The sequence below is a fragment of the Callospermophilus lateralis genome, unplaced genomic scaffold (genome assembly GCF_048772815.1).
Source record: "Callospermophilus lateralis isolate mCalLat2 unplaced genomic scaffold, mCalLat2.hap1 Scaffold_177, whole genome shotgun sequence".
NCBI classification, from domain to species: domain Eukaryota; kingdom Metazoa; phylum Chordata; class Mammalia; order Rodentia; family Sciuridae; genus Callospermophilus; species Callospermophilus lateralis.
The window spans coordinates 1,881,583-1,903,584 of record NW_027512821.1 but is presented as its reverse complement, the minus strand read 5'-3'; the positions used below and the strand labels follow the sequence as shown (position 1 = coordinate 1,903,584).

Here is a 22,002-nt window from a genome sequence, read left to right as displayed (position 1 = left end):
TACCTAGTAAGCATCAAACATCCATGCAAGATGCTGGCTTGTTGGTCTGGATGAATTACACATTAGTAATATTTGTTACAATGATTTAACCTCAAAATACATAAGTAAGTTTCCAATGCCTGGAAATGCCTGGCCTTAAAGGGCTATGCAAACATGTACATAGGATCATACTAGTCCTAATAGCGTCATCAGGGGAAGGTGTTTAAGCTTTTATTTTTAGTCTTGAATTGATTAACCTGAGCTAAATTATCCAATTTGATCACATTGATGAACTGGTTTCTTTTTTAATATGGAAATAAAACAACAACTATAGTTGAAGGCGACAGCTTATCAGGTCATTGTTGTATCTATGTATGAAGTAACCATAAATAAAATTTTACTGTCACTGGAAGCAGATGAAAATTTCCTTTATTATGTCATGCTACTGTGTACAAACATTTGCAAAAAGCACAAGCATATTGTGGCTACACAGGAAAAAACAAATCCATAATTGCTTTTTTTCTTTTTCATGTTAATCAACTGCAATTTCCAAAATGGAAATGGTCAGCCAACTTAAATGTCACCAAGACAGAGAGAGGCACAAAAGCCTCCAACACTATTTGCTAAAATGTTTTTTTAAGCTCTCTTCTTCGGGATCCAATTGATATTTATGCCAGTTGAGTTGTTGTGCAGCCCACCTTGGCCATGGGATGTACCTAATTTCAATCCAAGGACCCTCAGTGGAAATCTGCAAAATGAGAAAATCATATAAACGTTTTAAAAGATGATCCATTAAATTGGGGCAAACATAAAACACACACAAAAAAATGGGGAATAGTGGCCTTTGTTGCAGAATTCATAGAAGGAGCTACATTTTTTAAACAAAGCGAAGTTTTTGTTATGGGCAGATATCAACACCAACTGCCCAGACTCTCCATTGAGGGAGCAGGCCAAGGGCCCCACACGGACATGATGGGCTCACACCTCCTCTGCACACCTTCTGACAGGGCTGCTGGTTGGCAGAGGAAGGGGATTCTGCCTCCAGAGCACACTTCTGCTCAGCTCAGAGGAATGCCCCTTTTGTCCCATGACTTCAATGTGTTTTGTTCTTCGATAGCTTATTTGGAATTGTCACAGTTCATGAGTAGTGGCTCCTTGGAATACTTGGTATCACTCCTCCCCAGGCTAGGGTGGTGTCAGGCAGTAAAGAATTGACCTACACTTGTCCACGTGTTTGGTACATATTACCATTGGAAAGCTTCATTTTGATTCTTCTGAATTTTCTCCAAGTGGAGCTGGTTATCTCATGAATATAGCCTTTCTCAGGAGACTCTCTCGGCATGTTACTTCTACATAAGAAAAAAAAAAAAAAAAAAATATATATATATATATATATATATATATATATATATATATATATATATATATATATATATTATCTTTGGTCATCCGGGCCCTTGGCACTTGTAGTTCTATCCCAATCACATCTGTAGCCTTCAGGCTGTGCTGAGTGAAACAAGACCATCTTTAAGAAGCAGATCAGACAGGTGCTGAAATGTCAGGCCACCAGATGTGGTCATCTCCAGGGTGCGGATTAGCCAGAACATCTCTCTTGGAGGTCTGATTCAGCAGTAGATCTCCAGGTACCTCTCCCTTCAACCTTGACTTCCAAGTCCAGAGCAGTTCAAAGAAAATTGTGCGATTATGATGCATTCCATGCAAAACTCTCTCCCAACCTGCAAAACTGTGTTTCACTTGAGAGAAAGAAATTCTCACAGCAGCAACATGCTCAAAATTGGTTCTCCGTTCTCTTTTATGACTGGCTTGAAAATTAAGAAAATCTTTCCTAGCCATTACAAACCTATTTTTACCTTCAAATATTACTATTTTGTCTGAGGAAAGAAAAGGTTTTGATAAAATGTAAAGCCAGACTTAGATTTGGGTTCTGCAAGCACAGGTTGTATTTAAAAAAAAATATATATATACAAAACCACCAAAGCATTTACGTCACTTTTGTCTGGTCTTTGTACAAAAACAAAGTCACACCTGTGTTCCACAATGTAGGCCCTAGTTGCCTTCATTGTCATCCACCATCCACCAAGGCCAGTGGAAAGTGGGGGTGCCATCTTACTGAGGGAGCAAAAGGACTTAAAAAAAAATTCAGAAAGGCATTTGTCAAACAGAACAAAGTGGGGAATGAGTGACCCTGATATCACCTGTAGGACCAGAGACGAGTCCAAAATTGATCTCCTAAAAGCAGATAATAGAATAGTGGACACCAGAACCTGGCAGGAGGGGACGTAAGGTGGGAGATGGAGAAGAGATGACCAGCAGATGCAGGTGCAGCTGAACAGGAGGAGTAACTTCTAATGTTCTCGAACACAGCCGGGTAGCTAGGAGAGACAACACTTAATTGCATATTTCAAAATTGCTAATCGAGAAGATTTTCAGTGGTCCCAACACTGAGACGTAATAAACGTTTGAAGCAGTAGAAATCCTTGTTGCCTGATCTCATCATTGTACATTGCACACACGTGTTGAAATATCACACTGTACCCCACAATTTGTGCACAGTTATTACGTCAATCAAATTTTCTAAATATCTCCTAAGATGAGAGTCCCTAATGGACCATCATCATTTTGGCCTTGCTCAAGGTCTGGCTGCATTAAAATTGCCCTGCAAGATGCTTCAGATGCCCAAAGCCCGAATGATCAGGCCACAAAGCCACGGTGGAGCCTGCAGGACCTAGCAGAGCCTGAATAACTAGCTTCCCGGGCTGGCTAAGAAGCTGCTCGCATCATCCCGAGGCCCAGTCACTGCGTTAAATCCCGCTAAGACTGGAACTGTTGGAAAAGACCTGTCAGGAGATTCTTTTTTTTTTTTAATACCTTTATTTATTTATTTATTTATTTATTTATTTATATGTGATACTAAGGTTCAAACCCAGTGCCTCACACATGCCAGGCAAGCGCTCTACCACTGAGCCCCAGCACCAGCCCCCATCAGGCAATGCTTAATAGAACTTGGCACTTATTACCTGTGATTTGCTTTTCATTTCTTTGACTAAAAGTGTATATCAGAGACTTCTAGGACATAGACGTGTCCATTCCAGTGAGACCTGGAGGCCAGGGGGCCATCCAGAAGGTAAATCAGCACCTGACTTTGACCAGCAGCCCAGCGTCATCGTCCAAGCCCCAAATTTAACCTTGACTCCTAAGAACTGGGAATTGAGATGCGCACGATGCTTTCGGGTGTCTCCCAGAAGCTCAGCGGGCAGTAGGTATGGCGGCCGCTCTTGCGTGTGTGCTGTCACTCGACGTGTGCACAAGCACACATGCGTGGTGCTCTCTCCCCGTCCTCCTCCACAGGGGCACAACTGCCTGGCCAGTGTCTCCCCCAGAGTTCAGATGCGCCTGCCACCCTCGTGAGAGCCCCTCACACAATTCCCGGGCCAGCTGGGCAGGCACGCTTCTGCCTGTGTGGCCAGGCAAAGCCTCACGGTGTTCGCTCCTGCCCAGACCCACCCCAGGCGGGCTCTTCCTTCCATACGTAGTCCTGACCTGGTGGGCCTGGAAGAGGAAAGGACTCTGCAGCCTGTGACCCTCTGAGGACAAGAGATTAGTCTCAGCCACCTCAAACCCTCCCCTGGCCTGGCAGGCCCCTGGGGGATGACTCCTGCACTTCCTCCTCCTAGGAAGCTGTCCCTGGCGTCTGTTAGCATCCACCCCGTGTCCCTCAGTCCTCTGCTGAGACTGGCAGGACTCAGAATGCGGCTGGGCCCCTTGGCTTCCCACCCACAGCCACAGGGTGCACGGTGAGGCCCTCCCAGGTGGGATTCCATTCCCCACCGGCTTTTGCCCTCAAGAGAATAGATGAAAAGTCTGTCTGCATGTGGTGACAACTTTTAGTCCCTTCTCTTCTCAGGTGGCTGATCTTTCCTGGTTATTTGATGGGATTTCTAAGGGAAAAAGTTCAAGACAATTGCATTTCTTTTTTATTACCTTACTTTTTGGTGCATGTTATTTATACAGAGTAGCAGGTTGCTTTCACTGTGGCATAGGTACACACACACATGATATCATCTGATCGATTTCACTCCCCAGTATCTCCCCTCCTCCCTCCCCTGGACCCTTCCCCTACACCAGTGCTTTCATGAGATCCCCTCCCTCCCTCCCTCCCTCCCTCCCCCCTCCTTCCTTCCTTCCTTCCTTCCTTTTTTCCTTCCGGCTCTTTGTCTACTTGTGGCTTATTTCACCTAACATGATGCTCTCCATTTTTCTGCAACTGGCATGATTTTGTTATGTCTGCCTAGCACCCTGTTGTGTGCATTACCACACTGCGAGCCACCAGGGCCATTCTGAGATAGTTTGTTTTCCTGTTTGCTGGAACATGCTGTGAGATTTAGACCAGATCACGTATCTTTACTGGTGAGGGCTTTACCTCTTGCTTGCTGTTCTTGTTCAAGTTCAGACTTGCATTTATTAATAGATCTCCCTGCCTAATATCCTTCCACATCTACGATCACATTTTAAGTTTCATTAGCTTCACTTTTATGCCACTGATTTTCATTTGAGTCTAGTTGATGGGTCTCTTATGCTTCCATTCATTGTGGTTCAACCCATTTAGTAGTATTTGCAAGACGGGAAAAATATTACACCTCTTTGTTGTTGCTTTTTTTCCCCCCCTCAGTAATTATAGGTATTTTGCATCTTCAGATACCTAGAAATGCTATCTAGGAAGCATTTTGTTCAATAGTCTTTGACCTCATCCTGTTCTCTACAGGGGCCAGGCAGTCAGGGTTGACAATATCATTTATCATCTGAATAACAACTTTTTTTTTTTTGGTACTGGAGATAGAACCCAGGAGCACTTAAACACTGAGCCACATCCCCACTCCTTTTTATCTTGAGACAGGGTCTTGCTAAGTTGATGAGGCTGGCTTTGAACTCGCACTTCTCCTGCCTCAGCCTCCCAAGCCTCTGGGATTACAGATGTGCACCACTGCACCCTAAAATAAGAACATTTTTGAGGGTGAAGGGGGATAAAAAACAGTTAAGAGTCAGAAACAGGCGGGGGAAATCTGGCTTTTTGGGGCGCCCTGGGTGGGCTATATAGTTGCTCTCATAAAGACTGCTTTCTGCAAACATTAGTAGCTGTTTATACAAACCATATTGAGTAAGAACACAATGAGAAGGCAGAATTTCAGGCGCTGAAGACCTTGTCGATAAAGAAAGAAACCAGCTGAACGGGGTCAGCAGGGGCCAGCTCACTTAGGTTCTTGGTGACTTGATAAGTCAAGCCAACACTTGCACAATTTTCTGGCTCTTTCCAACTGCTCCTCCCTCTATTTACATCCAGCCAATACTGTGAGTTCCAGTCCACCCTTTTATTAAGCATTCCTTGAACACTCAGCATTCTCTGCTCTTCTTCCTGTGAATTGAGTCTGCGATGTGTGTTAGCACTGGTCCTGGGGGTGGGGGGGGGACCTGTCATCTGCTTTGGAAAGATTTTTGTTTGGGGCCCAAGTTCCTAATAAGATCACTGAAGGGAGAGATCCGAGTTCATGCTTCCTCCACCAGAGAGAACTTCTTCCCCACTGTTGACACGGCAGGACAGGGATAACAAAGACTATTATTTGCCACTATCTCCCACCTATAGGTTGATTGGTTGGAATATAGTTTTTTCATAACTGTATATTCTTTCTCTGTTTTACCTTCATTAAAAACTCACCTCTGAAGAAAGCTTGACCAGCTCCCCGCGTTGTTTAAATCTGTTGATGGTTACTAGGAATCTGAGAGTTTATTGAGCACTAATTATGCCCTCTGGGGAAGACTGCTTAGGGCTTGGAGTTGCCTAGGGAGCATTATCTCATAAGTTGGCTCCTGTCACCAACTCATGTGGTCACCTTATCTGGGGTCAGCTTGTCAGTGAAGATGTTAACATGTCTGATCTGAGAGGGGTCGACAGAGGCATCCTAGCTTTTGTTGAGCATCGCCAGGACATGCTCCCTCACTGGGGATACTACCTGTGACATCACTTTTCCATCCTCTGTCCCAACGCCTGTGCCTCTGCTAGGCCTTGGAGGCGATTTCCCTTACAGTCAGGAGAAAGGGAGAGTGTAGGGACAATTTGAACAGGTGACCCAGGGGCTGTCCCCGGCCCACCATGACTCACATCAGACTCCTTTCAGCAGTCGGGGCTCCATAAGGGCCTGGGAGATGTAAGGCATTGAGGACCCAGAAAACAATGTCCCCAGGTGTGACGCTCTGACACGCTGAGCTCCTCGAATAAAAGGAAAGGAGAGGCCCAGAAACCTGAGAATCCGGGGCTCCGTGACCTTCCCTGGGTTCCTCCCCAAGTGCAGGGAGCAGCTGTCTTTGAAGTTCTCTTATCTGACAGAAGGAACTTCTCCCAAAAGAAATGCAACTGTCCTAGCACCTGGATATTGAAAAGGTGCCAAAACACACACGCTGGAGTTGGGCCTGGTGGTGCAAGCCTGTAATCCCAGCAGGTCAGGAGGCCGAGGCAGGAGGATTGGAAGTTCTAAGCCAGCCTCAGCAACTTAGCAAGACCCTACCTCAAAATAAAAAAAAATAAAAAGGGCTGGGGATGTGATTCAGTGCTTAAGTGCCCCTGGGTTCAATCCCTGGTACAAAAACACAAAAGCTCTAAGCAAAAAATAAAAACAAAAAACCATACATTGGAGAAAAGACAGTCTCTTTAACAAACGGTGCTGGGAATACTGGATTTCCGTGTGTAGAAGAATGAAACTGGATCCTCTGTCTCCCCACACAGAAGTCAACTCAAGATGGATCAGAGATCTAGGCATAAGACCAGGAACTTTGCAACTGTTAGAAGAAAACATGAGGGAAGCACTCCAACATATAGGCCCAGGCAACGGTTTCCTCAACAGGACTCCTCGAGCTTGGGAATCAATAAGGGGGCCATCCCAGGTGGCCCACAGTCTATGAAGGTTTGACTGGCAACGTTTTGACTTAAGACAGTATGAAAGCTCTGTGCACAGAGGAGAAACTGGACTTCAGATTTTGAATGTTAATCTTTTCCCAGACTAATTCTCTGTGGTCTCATCCTCTCTCAGGATGCTGGACAGCACATTGCCATGAGTCATGGCTCCTATGCCGTCACTAGGGGACACATCCAGGACTCTAGGACTCTTCAGTACCCTGTACCAGTAAGCAACCATGGTCCTTAGGTCAGGTATATGAAATGCATGATTTTGAGGGTGGTGGTACTGGGGATTGAGCTCAGGGGCACGTGACCACTGAGCCACATCCCTGGCCCTATTTGATTTGTATTTAGAGAGAGAGTCTCCCTGAGTTGCTTAGCACCTCGCTGACTTTGAACTCGCGATCCTCCTGCCTCAGCCTCCCAAGTCCCTGGGATGACGGGCATGTGCCACTGTGCCCAGCCGAAAGGCACTTTTGACTTAGGATATTTTCAACTTCAGACATAACCCCAAGGTCAGTTGAGGAACATCTGGAAGTTGAATGGGGCCCGGAGACACCATCCCATCACAGGTGAGCCAGGATTCAGATCACCACTGCAGAGGTTCTCTTGACAATCCTTCCTTGTCAAGAGTGGACCTGGTACTGTCGAGAGTAAGAGTGGAAGTTTCCCCCATCTGCCATTGGTAAAAAGACACATTCCAACCAGTTGAATCCTAGCTCTTCTTTTAGAGCAGTCACGAAACGTAGCTCCAGAAATTTCAAGCCATTTTATCATTTTTATGTGTTTTTTCTTACTTAGTTGGTATTTAATAGCTTTAATCTCATGTTTCCAGCTACCTCCTCACCCTCTGCACTGAACATCCATCCCATAGGCAGTTTGAGCTTCACCATTCAAAAGTAACTCCACCATTGCCCCCTGCTCCAGTTCTACTAGCCCCACCCAGCTCCATTAGCATTCTCCATCTGTACCAGGAGCTCCAGCCAGAAAGCTGGGGCTCATTCCTGATGCCTCCCCAAGCCTGCCACGTCCAATCAGTGACCAGTTCCCTCCACTAAACCTGCATAGGGTGACTCGAGCTCTCTCCATCTACAAAGCTATCATGTAGATCTCTTGCCCAGATCACTGCCATAACCTCAGACTTGGCCATTCACCACAAAGAAGCCAGGGTGGTATTTGAAAAATGTAAGCCATTTCATCTCACTCCCTACATTTTTTAATGATAGAGTCATAGGAAGTTGCATAGGATATACAAGCATGCTTTACCCAGCTCCCCCTATCCTAAACCTTTTCATGACTCCTATTGTCCTGTTGATAGTATCCACTATCCTGCATTTGGCCTCCAAAAGTCCTTAAAACTGTCCCCACAGCTTGCTGAGCGGCACCACCGTGACCTCTCACAATTCTGCACCTGAGCCAGGTCTCCTAATACTGCTTCCAGCTTCTGCTAACCAGAACCCTTCCTTTTCCACCCACCTCCAATTCTCTAGTCCCAGGAACCCTTTTTAGCTTCCAGATCTCGGCCTTGCTATTCCTCCCATAGTGGGCCTTCCTCAACCATTGATTCCTCCAGCATTCAGGATCTTAGCATCCTGGACTCTTTCTGCCAGAGCCTTTGTAGTCTATACTGTTTGTGTCTGACCCGCCCAGCTCCCAACTTTTCACATTTGTGTCACCTCTAGACTTTATGTGCAGTATGACCAAAACTTTGTCTGTTTAGGCTGTCACCACCAAGCCCACTGCCTGCACATAGTAGGTAGTTCTAACTGAATTTTATAGCTCTCCAGGCGTTAGTTCTATTTCCATCAGGAAAGAAGTCAGGCCAGGCGCAGTGGCACACTTCTGTAATCCCAGCAGCTGGGGAGGCTGAGGCAAGAGGATCACGAGTTCAAAGCCAGCCTCAGCAATTTAGCAAGGCCTTAAGCAACTCAGCCAGATCCTGTCTCTAAATAAAAAATACAAAAAAGGGTTGTGGAAGCGGCTCAGTGTTCAAGTGCCTCTAGGTTCAATCCCCCGTACTAAAAAGAAAGAAAGAAGTCAGCTCACTTTGGAAAGTCTCTGAATTTCACCCTCTTTCTTTGTTTTCCTCCCCACTCTAATATCCATGAACTTGTTCTGTGCTCAACCCAGTTACAACAAGGCCATTTAATTTCCTCTTTGATTTGCCTTCCGTAACAGATTGTGACTTGTAATTCATTGAGCACACATGGAATCCTGAATATCTACTGATTACGTCCTCAGAGCACCAAACTCATGGTAATAAGGACAGAGAAAAGATGTCATCTGTTGAGGAGAGCCTAGAAAATGACTGTTTTTGGTGGAAAACTTGTTTTGTCTCGTAGACTTGATCTTCACAGTCATTCATGAATGAGTGATGAACTCGGGGTAGATCGTGAAATATTCTCTTAACCCTCTCAACCAGATTTGCTGAGGACTGAATAAAAAGAAAGTTACCAGAAGAGATGATGAAAGATCTCAAAAGAAAAAAATACGGTTGCTGTAACATACAACTCTTGAAGGAATGAAATTGGGCAATTCATCTAGTTTACAATCAGTAGTTTTTCTGGCTATAATCCGGAGTCACCTAAGTAATTTTCTTCTTGGCTTTTTAATTTCAATGTTTACTTCTTATATTATTTTCCAACAGTAAATAAAAACTGAGGGCAAAAGCTGAGGTTCTTTTTTAACGAGAAGGAGCTGGGAAAAAAAGATCTTGGCTTTGGTTTTAATCTAATGTTAGCAGCTTTGTTTTTTCCTCTCAAGGAATGGTTTAAAACATTTTACATATGCTCATCTCCTTTCTTAAGGGGTGATGAGCTGTCCTCAGTAAAGTTTTTAATGATGTAGAATAACTGGCAATTAAGTAGCACACTCAAAATAGGGCATTAAAAATAGCGATGCTGGCAATCGATGGCGCTAAGTACCACCGTGGTGAGACAGATGAGAGCGGAGAAACTCCCAGACGTCAGTGCTCAGTGACTGGTGGGAGGCCAGGTCTCTGCGCCCAGAAGGACCTGCTGGTCCCAGCAGGCATCATGCAAGTCTGCTAAAGGAAAGCAGCCCTTGCTGTAGGCTTCCTGACCAGCTTGTGTCCCACAGTGGCCAACATGGGTCCTGCGGAGTTGTTCCCAGCTGTTAGCACCGCCCCCAGGTGGTGCATTGATTCATAGGCCCCTCCAGAGGTGGTGGAGTGCAGAGTTTCTTACTTTTTGTTTGGTTTGCTTTTGCTTTTTCAGTGACTTTCTAACAGGTACACGTCAACATGTGGTACTTCCCTAACCTAAAAGTCAGTGGGGAGAGTTTGAGGAGGAGGAGCAGATGGTCCAAAACTTGCCAGCCCTGGTCTATTTCCATGGCTAGGGGAACATTCAGGGGCCTTGCTGGAGGCTTCTACTGAAGTTGTAGTCACATCTCTTAAGATTTCTCTTCTTCCAAGAAGAGCCCACCTCCTGTGCCTCCAGTGGAGATAATGTTAAGAGATCCTACTAATAATACATTCCACCTTTCTTTGGGGGAGTTGGAATACTTCTTGCATATTCAGCCCAGCAGTCAAAAGTAGAGAGTTAAGTTTTTGTTGTTGTTGTTGTTGTTGTTTGTGTGTTTGTTTTCTCCCAAGCATCCCAGCCAAAAGTGAAAGCTGTCTGCTGAGCAAGAAGAGAGCCCTTTAGGGGCTGGGATTGTGGCTCAGCGGTAGAGCACTCGCCTGGCACAGGAGGAACCCGGGTTTGATCCTCAGCACCACATAAAAATAAAGGCATTGTGTTGTGTCCATCTACACCTAAAAAAAATAAATATTAAAAAAAAAGAAGAAGAAGTAGAGAGCCCTTTAGCAGATGACCCTGCAAACAGTGATGACCGCCTGTCATCTGCTGGGTGCTTTTGGGGCGCGTGCTGCTGTCCTGGCCTTGGGGGAGCTCAGGCCAGGAGTTGGAGCGAGGCAGGAATAGGGTCCTCTGAGATCGTGTACCCAGCTCCTTGGCTTCTCCTTTCTCTCTCTCCCCCTTGCCTGAGGTGTCCTCATCAAGATCTGGGCATGACTCCATTACTTCAAAGTCATGCTGTGACCCTGGCATGCCAGGACACTGGGGCCTTAGTTGATTGGCATCAAGGGAACCCACTGATCCTTCCATTGTCCAGAGTAGACTGGATATCACATGGCGGGATCCCGCATCCCCCCGGAGAAGGCAAAGGCAGACTGCAGTCACAGGTGGGCTGTGTCACTGGTTGTGAGGCCACACTCAAGACCCATAATAAATGAGTGGTGAGACCTGTCCTGGAATTTAAGACTCAACCCCCAGTCTGCTGTTCCTCTTAATTTCTTCTCAGTTCCTTTGGACAGTCCACAAAGCTCACGCGTCCTGTGCCTTCCTTTCAGATCTTTCCTGTGTTCCCGCTTTGCTGTAGACCCCTTTGTCTTTTTTTTTTTTTGTCTTTTTTTTTTTTTTGTACTAGGGAAGGGATTGAGCCCAGGGGCGCTTTACCATGGAGCTACAAAACCCAGCTCTTTTTGTTTGTTTGATTTTTAGGCAGTTTCTCTCTAAGTTACTAAGGCTGGCCTGGCATTTGCAATCCTCCTACCTCAGCCTCCCAAGTTGACCGGATTGCAAACCCCTTTGTCATTTTTAAGGGGACAGTTCCTCAGTGTAGAAGGCACCTTCCTGATCTTCATAGGCCTGTGGCATCCCTGGCCCCAGACACTAGGTGCTACTAGTGACCCCCCTCTTGAAAGGAGCACTCTCAGTTCTGGATACCCCAGGGTTGAGTAAGGGGTGTCCCAGCGGAGACCCAACGGTGGAGGCTGGGCAGCCCCTTCCTCTCCCATCTAGCCCCGTGCTATCCGCCTCTCTTCTCCCACGTCTAAAAGTCTGCTCAGGTCTCTGTGGGACTGATTCCCTGGTGGATTCGGGTATCTAATGAGTGCCCCTCTGAGGACCTGCTAACTGTTCCAGGCACTGTTTGAGGAGCTGCGCCTTTACCCTGATGTCCTGCCCAAGGAGTGAGCTTCTCCAAGAAAATGGCCCTTTCTGTTTTTGTTTGTATCCCTCCTGGAGTTCAGTATGGTCATCTCCACATAGGAATGCAGCAAATGCTCCACTAGTGGACTAATCCAAGCACCACCCAGGATATGCTTGTTTGTGCCACAGGAAGAAGGATTCTGCCACATCATTCTTCTAATCTGAAGAGTCTGTCTGTCTTGTCTGCTCTCTGACTGTGATGGGGGAGCAGCATGGGCTGTATCGGATGTCCCTGGTAACCAGTGACCTGGACATGTGTGCCAGGCAAGGTGGAATGACCTGTGTGCTCGCTCCTGACCACCTGTGCAGCCCGAGGAGGTCTCAGCCTTTGGGCCATTGCTTACATGGCCTCCTAATTGTGGGGTTTTTGACCCACTTCTTTCCTTGCCCTGGTAGTGCCCTGAGGTGGAAGACGAATGAATGAGAACTAGAGTCGGCAAGAAGAAAAAGAAAGTGCACACACAACTGGGAGTGTCTCGATAGAGAAATGGGAGTCTTTTTTTATTATTTTATTTGTTTACTATGGAAAATTTCAACACACACACACACATACATCCTATCACTTTAATAAATGAAAAATAAAAAATAATACATTTTCTGTACAAAATGGAAATTGTATTTCTTTCACATAAAAAAAAATAGCCAGGAAACTGTCATGCTAAGTGAAATAAGCCATTCCCAAAAAACCAAAGAATGAATGAATGTTCTCCCTGATATGGGGATGCTGACTCACAATAAGGAGGGGTGGGAATAGAAGTTTACTGGATTACTGGCTGGGAATAGGAAAGACAATAGAATGGATCAGAGCTTTCCTAGTTCATATATGAATACACAACCAGTGTTAACTCCACATCATGTGCAACCACAAAAATGGGAAGTTATACTCCATGTATGTTTAACATGTCAAAATATACTCTACTGTCCTGTACATCTAAAAAGATTTTTTTTAAAGAAACTGAAAAAAAAAGGAGATTTAAAAGGTAGTCAGAATAACATACAGACTCCACAGTGGGCTCATCACCTGAGTCCAATAGCTATCTACCTGGGGCCATCTTGCTTCATGAAGATGCCACCAATTTCCCCTCCTCCCACTATATTGTTTTATAGCAGATCCCAAAATCATATCCTATTATTGATAAGTACTTAAGTGTAAATATCTAAAAAAAAAAAATCTTTCAAAATTTGTCACAGTATCATTACCATATCTGAAAAAAATAGTAATTTTTTTTTTTTTTTAGGATTTTAATATTTATTTTTTAGTTATCGGAGGACACAACATCTTTGTTTTGTATGTGGTGCTGAGGATCGAACCCGGGCCGCACGCATGCCGCTTGAGCCACATCCCCAGCCCCCAAAAAAATTAGTAATTTTTTTAGATTTCCCGCCAGCCTTCCATTTTTACAACTGGAGAGATGTTTTCAATAGATCTGAAAAATGAGTCAAAAATTACATCTTCTTTGGGAAAAATGCTACGGATCAAACAGAGCTTTTTTCTTACAGGGAAGGGGAATAAAGCAATGGGAAAATGGCTTCAGGGAGTAAGAACAAAATAGTTCTGCTCTTTGCCAGGTCAGGTGTCTGGCGCCTCCCCAAGCTCGCCCCCTGGTGGCAGGTGCGCATTGCCAAGGCCTCCGTTAACGCTTCAGGAATGTTCCTTTCATAATAGGACAGAGCTTTCTAAGTAGTTTAAAATTTGGCCACATGACAAAAATGTGTGTAACAGAGGTTTTTTTAAGTGTTGATCAAGCACATAATTTAAAAGTCAGAATATTAAATAAACATCTCTGCCCTTTCTTCCAGCAGGCAACCCAGAGAACAGCTCTCCATGCTCTGCCTGACAGGTACATTTTGTCATTTTTATGAACTATAAATTGCTTTATGAAACATGGAGCCCTATTTATTGTGGCATATAATTCATAATCGGATTTTGTCCCTAAAGTATCTGTGAACTGGGATGTTAAACATTTTGCATGCCTCGATCTGTCATGCATGTGTGGAGTTTATTACTGCAAAAATCGCCTTGTTGTATTTCACATAAAGTATGAAGAATCCCTCGTTGTGCAGTGAAACAAGAGAGAAGAAAACTTAGGGGGGAAGACCTGAATGGCGCTGTAAATCCTCAACTTTGGAATTGGTTGGGATCCGAGCTCATTTTTCAGCAATAAGTACTTCATTTATCAGGACATGTTTTCTTCACTCTTTCCGTATCATCTCACGGGGAGGGATCTGTCTCTGGATGAGTCTTTCTTAGAGGACTTTGTGCACCGCTCATGGTCCTGCACACCAGACTTCTCTCTCCCTGCTGCCTCTTGTTTCTCCCGACCTGTGTTATTGAATGGGATGCATATAAATCTCATCAAAAGGCCCAAACTGCGGTTGACATCCTGGTTTGCCTAACAGGCTGCAAAGAGGTGGTCAAACAGGAATATGTAAATTGCCTTCTAGATTAAGACCAGCCTCTTTGGGAGTTTGGTTTTGGTTTTGTTGTTTCCATTCCTAAGGGGTGTGTGGGTGTGGGCGGCGGGTGTTGAAGATCAGGCCCACTGTGTCTCCACAAGGGAAGTACATGCAGTGCTAGACACAGTGGAAGGAGATGTCCTCTTTCCCCCTCCCCCTCCCCAGCTGGCAAGCACCTCAGCATTGTCCAGAGAGCCTTTACCCCTCCCTCCTTTCCTTGGGAGCTCCTTTTATGTGGAAGGAGCAATCATTGACTGTGGGAGTCGGGTCAGTTCAGTGCCTCTTCACGGTAAAACCTGTCACTTAGAAGAACCACCTGGTGCACAAGGGTGAGAGCTTTTCTTTCCTCCCGGGTGGCAGGCTGAACCTGAGCGTTTTTATTTCGGGTGAAAAGCCTTCCCCATGACAACCACACAAGCCCGCCTGTTCCAAGAGTGACAGGCACGTGGTCTTCTGGAATTGCTTTGGGGATTTTTCACAAAAGCTGATAACGGAGCCTTGGAGTCTGTGGGTAGGGAGGAAGAGAGACACTGGATCAAAACTCATTTAGGGAATGACACAAGAATTCTTTTCCTAGACACATGTCTTGTTTCCTTTTGACCTCTCTTTGTAAGTCAGCAATTCCTTCAACGAAATTCACTGGGAAGCAAGGCAAAGCCCCCTGTTTATGATGTGGTATCATTGCTAACAAGCATGAGGTTTCTTTGGGGGGGGGTCAATAAAAAATGTTAAAAGACTAGATTTTTCACAACCCCGTTAATATACTAAAAAAATTTAATTTCACCCTCTAGATAAGTGAAATTTATACTCAAAATGCCATTATGAACAGGGCTCTAGGGTCAATAGTCAGGCTCACACCTGTAATCCCAATGGCTCCAGAGGCTGAGGCAGGAGGATCGCAAGTTCAAAGCCAGCCTCAGCAACTTAGCAAGGCCTGAGCAACTTAGCAAGATTTTATCTCAAAAGGAAAAAAAAAAAAAAAAAAAGGAGCTGGGGTTGTGGCTCAGGGTTAAGCACCCCCGGGTTCTATCCCTGGTACAAAAAAAAAAAAAAAAAACAATGCCATTATGAACTTTGGTAGAAGGAACCAAAAATTATTTTATGAAAATAAAGACATGGTTGCAAATATAAAGACGGTTTCTCAGAAGCTAGGACTGACTGATACATTCAAAATACATGACTTCATGGTGGGTAGGAAATGTGCGTGTGTTTTAATGATGAGCAATGTATTCCCTTTGAGTTTTTCTGATATTCTCACTTGAACCTCTTGCCAAGCCCGTTACTGCACAGAAGCAGAGGCTCCACGGTCGCTACTCTTCTCAATTTCTCTACCTTCACATATAATAAGGTGTATTTTCACTGCTGTTCAGAATTGGGGAGCGTGGCTCATTTCAGGTGAATTGGCTTTGCCTGCTCTTCTAATCCTGCAGCTGGGTGAGGCTGTCTTCTCTGTGTTTATTCTGTGTTTTCTGCTAATCCAGGGGCTGTGGAAGTAACTTCCATAGCAGAGAGCATTTGTAGTCATTTGAAGAAACAATTCAAACTCTTTCTCAAAATAATAACTCAGAAACACCTATTGAATTAATTGGATTCATATTTTCTAGTTTTTTAAATAAAGAACATTAATTTAACAAGTAACAGATGTCATTTTCTGCCATGTTACTTACTCTTTCAAATAAACCAGTATTTTCTGGAAAGCTGATCATTGTGACCCGGGTCAGGCCCCTGTGTGACTTGCCCCACATTCTGCCTGCCAGAGGAACCCCATTGAAGGAGCGGAACTGAGTCAAGGCCCCCCAAGCCCGGGATTCCGGGGCCCTCATGTCTCTGCTTAGAGCTGGTATTCACCTATTGTATGTTCATTTACATAAGCTCTTCTGGTTTCCTTAAATATTGTTGTTTTCAGCCTATTATCACCTCTTAAAATTCCGTAAAGATTTGGCAGTACTTTTATATTTATCTTAGAAAAAGAAAGCACTTTTCAGACCTCAAACTGTGTTTTGTGAGTCCTGTGATTCTAGGATCAGGCAGGAAAGCCCATGATTGGCTCTTGCCAGGCCACCAAGGGTTCCTCGTCCACCCCAGAGACTCAGGGTCCTGCACATCTGCTCCATTCACCCTCAACCTTGACTCCCCGTGAACACAGGGATGTTTACACAAGGTGTTACAAGATGTGCATCTTGGGAATGAATGAACTAGGATTTGGTCAACTGGGTTGACGGAGGCTGGGAGCTGGCCTTCCCACCAGGGGACCTGGCAGCTGTAGCCTTCCCACCAGGGGACCTGGCCCACCATAGCTGCAGGGAAGGGAAAGAGTTGCATTTCCCATTTCTTCTCTCAGAGCTGATGAGACTGTCATCCCTCTGGGGTTAGAGAATGTGCAGATGTCCTCTGAAAGCTGATAATGTCTATCTTTTCATTCCTCCAAAGATTCTTGGTTGATTTTGTAAAAAGACATTCTAGCACACGTCCAATATCTGGTAGTTCAGACTGTGTACTTTCTTAAATTATATTTATTTTTTTAACTGATAGATAAAAGCATGAAAATGCTAGGTATATATGGAGTGCTTTGTGATATGTCAATACGCACATACGTTGTGATGTTTAAATCAAGCTAAGCATATATATCTCCTCAAACATTTGTCATTTATTTATGTTGAAAACATTCAAGATCCTTCCACGTTTTTTGAAGTCTGCAGTACATTATTGTTTCTGAGGTCACCCTTCTATGCAGTTCTTTTTCCTTATACCCCCTTGATCAATAATAGACTGTATGGATTAAAGTTCAGAAAGCCTTATAATCAATAATCAATATATACTCTCAAAAAATTTAAACTGTGATATTTCTGTTATCTAAAATTTAAAGCCATCTATGTTTAACGCGCCCCCCCCAAAAAAATCCTTTTTGCCTTATTTGGTTTTTGCCTGAGGAGTGGGATTAATTGATGGTCAGTCAAAATAGCCAAAGTACATTGCAGGTTGAAGCTGGATCTCAACAGCAAAGCCAAGTATGGGCTTCAGCCCAGCTGGCCTGGGCGCCCACCCTGCAGTCACAGAATCAGTTATGTGAGGGTGCGACCAGAGGGGTTTTGTTCTTTTCTACTCCTGACTATTGTTTTTTCATCTGTTTTATATCTTTGAGAGTCAACTGGCCTACCAGAGACCCACCAATGCCCCCACATAATGACCACAGCAGATGTCCTGGGCAGGGCAAGGTGACCAAATTTATGATGTAATGCACAAGCCAATTACAAGAGCGTCTCAGTTTGCTAAGGGACACTCTCCCTCTTGCCCATTCACCCCGTATAACCTCTAAAGCATTTCCTTCTTTTGGCTGGTGGTATTTGATGCTGGGAGGGAGAGGCAGGGAAAGAGAGATGAATGGTGTGAGGTTCATTTATAAAGGTGTGTCTTTGGCATGGGCGCTGCACCCCACAAGCTGCCGCATCACCAGTAACGTGGAAAATATGCAAACTGCTGTTAGGAAGAAGGAAGGGTGTGTGTGCGGCATACGAAGTGCCTTGAATACAATTAACTTCCCTTCCCACGTAGTAAATAGTAGATAACTCCGATCAGAAAAGGGATTCGTGTGATTTATCAAGCTGAGCAACTGCATTTGCAGAGAAGCTGGAGGTCAATCTTGAAATCTAGGGCCAGAGGAGCACGAGAAAATTGCCAGGCCTAAGAAGTTAATCATAGCCTGGGACCGCTTCCATCTGTCTCAGGGCGACAGGGCTGCTGCACGGAGAGCAGGCATGCTTTATAGCAGCAGATCAGGAATTAATATTTTCTGCAAAACCTCAAGCATCATTGGCAGTAACTTGGGTTTTATAAAAATGGAGCATAATTTTGTATGAATAAATCACATTCAGCTAGAAATATGAGAGGCTGGAAAAAATTGCGCTTGGTATAAAAAAAGGGGGAAGGGATGGGCAGGAAAGCCAACATGAACATAGTTGTTGAAGCGATGGCACTCTTGGAGGACACAAATGGCCGCGTGGTTAAATTGTGCATATAATCATCTTCTGAAATGTCAGTCTGCAACTCGGGCAATGGCTGTGTTTTTATAGCCTTGGAGATGCATCGCCAGACTGTAACCTGTCTGCCCATCTGGCAATATCTCAGGTCCAAGATCCATTTATATTGAAATCCAAACAACTGCCATTGATTTATTCATTTATTCCACAAATATTTGCTGAGCACATCCGGCATACTCTGCGGGGTGCTGTGCTGGAGCTGGGGATGTGGTGGCTGGGAGGCCCCTGAGCCCATGGCTTTACCAGCCAGAGGGGCCTTGACCTGGCAAGGAGAAGGGCTCCTTCAGGCTCACGTATTTGCTCGTCTCCATTTTGCCCTTTCTCTAATCAATCTCATGCATGGAATCTCTTTTTTTCCATTAGGGAGAATAGAATAATATTAAGTAAATGGGAAATAGCCGAACATTAAGGGGACTTCACATAAGTAGAAGAATGTGAAACTGTCTGTGTCTGGGAGCAGGACCAGAGTGGCACCACAGCCAACAGGGAAGGCAGGTGGCACCTGATTGGCAGGGTGGGGGCTTTGCAGTCAGCTCATCCTCCTAGTCGAGTGGACCACCCTCAGCAGAGCCAAGGGAGTGTGTTGGGGAGGGGGCCCTAGCCTAGAGGTGTACCTTCTGGGTACCATTTTACCAGTCCCTGGCAATGAGAGATGGAGGTCGGAGCTGCCAGGTACTACTGTACTTGATTTCATATTTAAGGGCCAAAATAAGAAAGTTTGAAATCCCAGCCTCAACATTATTAAGGTGGCACTGTATCAACCCTGCCCCAGAGGCCCGTGTTCCAGTTTCTCCAAAGCAAGGGAGTCCTTGTAACTGTTCTCAGTACACCCTGTGAATACCAAGTTTTTAAAGAGCTTCAGAGTGTCGGAGCCCTGTCCCCTGAGCTGTCTTCATTCTATCATCTGCACAGCGACCTTGAGAGAGACAGAGGAGCCATCTTATAGGTAAGAACATTGAGCTTCAGACAGATAGTGGGGCTCATCCAGGGCCACGCAGGAGCCGTGACTAGACCCCAAGTCCTCTGACTCCTTCTCCTTTGTGCAGCAACACAGCAGGTGGGGCACCGACGGAGGCAGGTGGCCTGGGCCATGTTCCGCATCCGCACATTGTTTCTGCCTTGGTTGTCCTTTTGTCCCCAGCCTCTGTCACGGTACCTAGCAATAAGTCCTTTGATAAATGAGAGAAAGCAACGAACAAATGAACGAACGAACTAAGCCAGTGCTTTGTGGTTTATTGAAGGTACCTTTGGGCTTAAAGTAGAAAATACTTTTGTGGAGCTGGCCATGCGTCACTGCCAAGGCTTCCTCGGGAGGGGGAGACTGACAGGCAGCACTTATCACGAAGGGTCCAAGCAGGCAGGTGTTTTAGAGCGTTTTACAATCGGGAAACACTACCAATTGTCACAGAGGTGGGGGTGGGGGGGCCGAACGATTAGAAAAATGAGTCCAAGAGCAGGCAGGAAAGTCTCGAACATGTAAAAGATCCAAACGACCCAGTGCAATTAAATTAGAGTGGGCTTGAGTTAGAAACCAGTGACAAAAAAAAAATAATTACACTGGTGCTTCACAGAGGTTTTTGTACCCAGAAGAGGTTGGGTCAGATGACCTCGCCCCCGCCCCCCTTCTTGTCCCCTCTTAATTTCTGCTTCCTGCAGCGACAGGACTTTAAATAATCGGTATTATTTCCACCGATTAGTCACACTTTTTTTCCCCTTGGTTCATTCAATGAATATTTTAGAGTCCTGAACCCATATAATGGGTCAGCCATCGCGCGGGTCTTTGTGGAAGACACCAGAATTCACGGCCAATGATTCCACTCCCAAGCAGTGTACAGTGTGGTGGAGACACGCAGGCACAGATATCAAACACGGTGCATGCTCAGATGTTGCCAGGTACATAAACAGTCCTGGGTCCTGTCAGAACCGTCCCGTGTCAGGCGGTACACTGAACCTCCCAGCAAACCCCTCACCACCCAAGAAGGAATTCAACACTAAGGCCTTCAGGAGAGGTTGTTGTCAGTGAAATTCCACATCCCTGCGTGTCCCAATCCACTTCCCTAAAGCCAGATGGGTCTGAGTTTCCAGGTGCGTGCAGGAGTCAGCGCTCCTAGCTGCTTCAGTCACACACACACACACACACACACACACACACGCACACACACACACGCACGCACGCGTCAAGTGTGAGGAAATAACTGTGGATTAAAGATGCAGGGACAGTATGGCAGTGCTCCCGGAGGGCAGGGGGTGGGGACCGGGAAGGGGCATTTTAAGTAGCGTGTGATAGTTGGTTGTGCCAGTGACCCAGAGACGGAGAGAGGCAGAGATTTCAGGAGGAGTGGCAGACATGAGCAGGGCTGGGCTGCAGGGTGGTCAGGGAGTGCAAGTCCTGGCTTCTGTGGTGGGGTGGGCACCTGAAGGGACAGTGGCTGGAGCTGTAAACAGCACCAGGAAGAAGGGCAGGAGACTTCCTTGGCTCTGAAGCTTATCCTTCAAGAGTGGATCAAGCCTCATCTTCTAGGGACGCCTTACCTAGCCACTCACTGGCTCCTAGTCCGTCAGCGCCTCATGGAATCGCAGCTTCTGTCCTCTGCTGGCTCAGTGGATTTATGTCCCAGCAATCCCTGAGGCAGGAACCTTGTCCTGAACAGTAGGTAGGACTTTATACAAAATCCTCCCTTACTGCATGCCTTTCAAACAAGACAGACCAAGAATGAAAATTATGCCACTCAACTCTGCTCTCATGATAAAAAGGAAAAAGAAAAACCCACAACCTTCTGTTCCTCCTCTTTCCTTTCTTCACAAGACATCGCAGAGCAGGCGTGGGACTTCAGATCCTTGAACCTGTGGCTGGAACTGACTTTGCACAAAGTATTTACACATCCGAGTCTTGACTTCCTCGTGGCATAAACAGGATGATGATAAATACCCTTTCTGCAGGTCTAGGGACATCAAGTGAGGTGACTACTAGAAAAGGTGCTTCATTCCTCTTCCACATGCTAGTAATTACCCTGTTGCACCTAAGAAACACCCTCATCCACACACCTGAAGATGCTCTCTAACGTAGTCCTCCAGGCTTAAAAAAAAAAAGTGCGAAAAATAGTAGAATGTTAAAATACAAGAAACAACTGGTAAATAAGAGTTTGGCATCTTTTCATATGGACATTCTCGGAAAACAAATGTCAACAGATCCCAAGAAATGTCATTTGCTGATTCTCACCCATCCCTGCTTTGTATCCTGTTCTAATTTAGCTTCTCCTCCCCTGAAACCTGAGCCCTGGGTCCTGAGAGAGCTTCATGGTGGCCTCTCCGTGGCCACCACCCGTCTTGCCACACCGGTCTCGCCACACCGTCTTTCTACTCCGTACCCTGGAAGGTTCATTTCCTGACGCTCTTCCAGCTGGTCTCCAAAGAATCAGTTACATTTTATTATTTCAAAGCAAATAATACTTATTTCAAAAGCAAACAGCATGTCAGGTGCAGTGGTGCACACCTGTAACCCCAGCAGCTCTGGAGGCTGAGGCAGGAGGATCGCGAGTTCAAAGCC

General features: G+C 45.5%; 1 protein-coding gene across 1 annotated transcript in view; it reads left to right on the top strand.

Moving 5' to 3' along the window:
* Window positions 1-22,002, top strand: part of LOC143389997 (AF4/FMR2 family member 3-like) — a 178,330-nt gene that overhangs the window by 77,577 nt on the left and 78,751 nt on the right. The window contains 1 exon segment of the mRNA XM_077108156.1: window positions 13,762-13,802. Within this exon segment, the coding sequence (XP_076964271.1) occupies window positions 13,762-13,802 (41 nt within the window).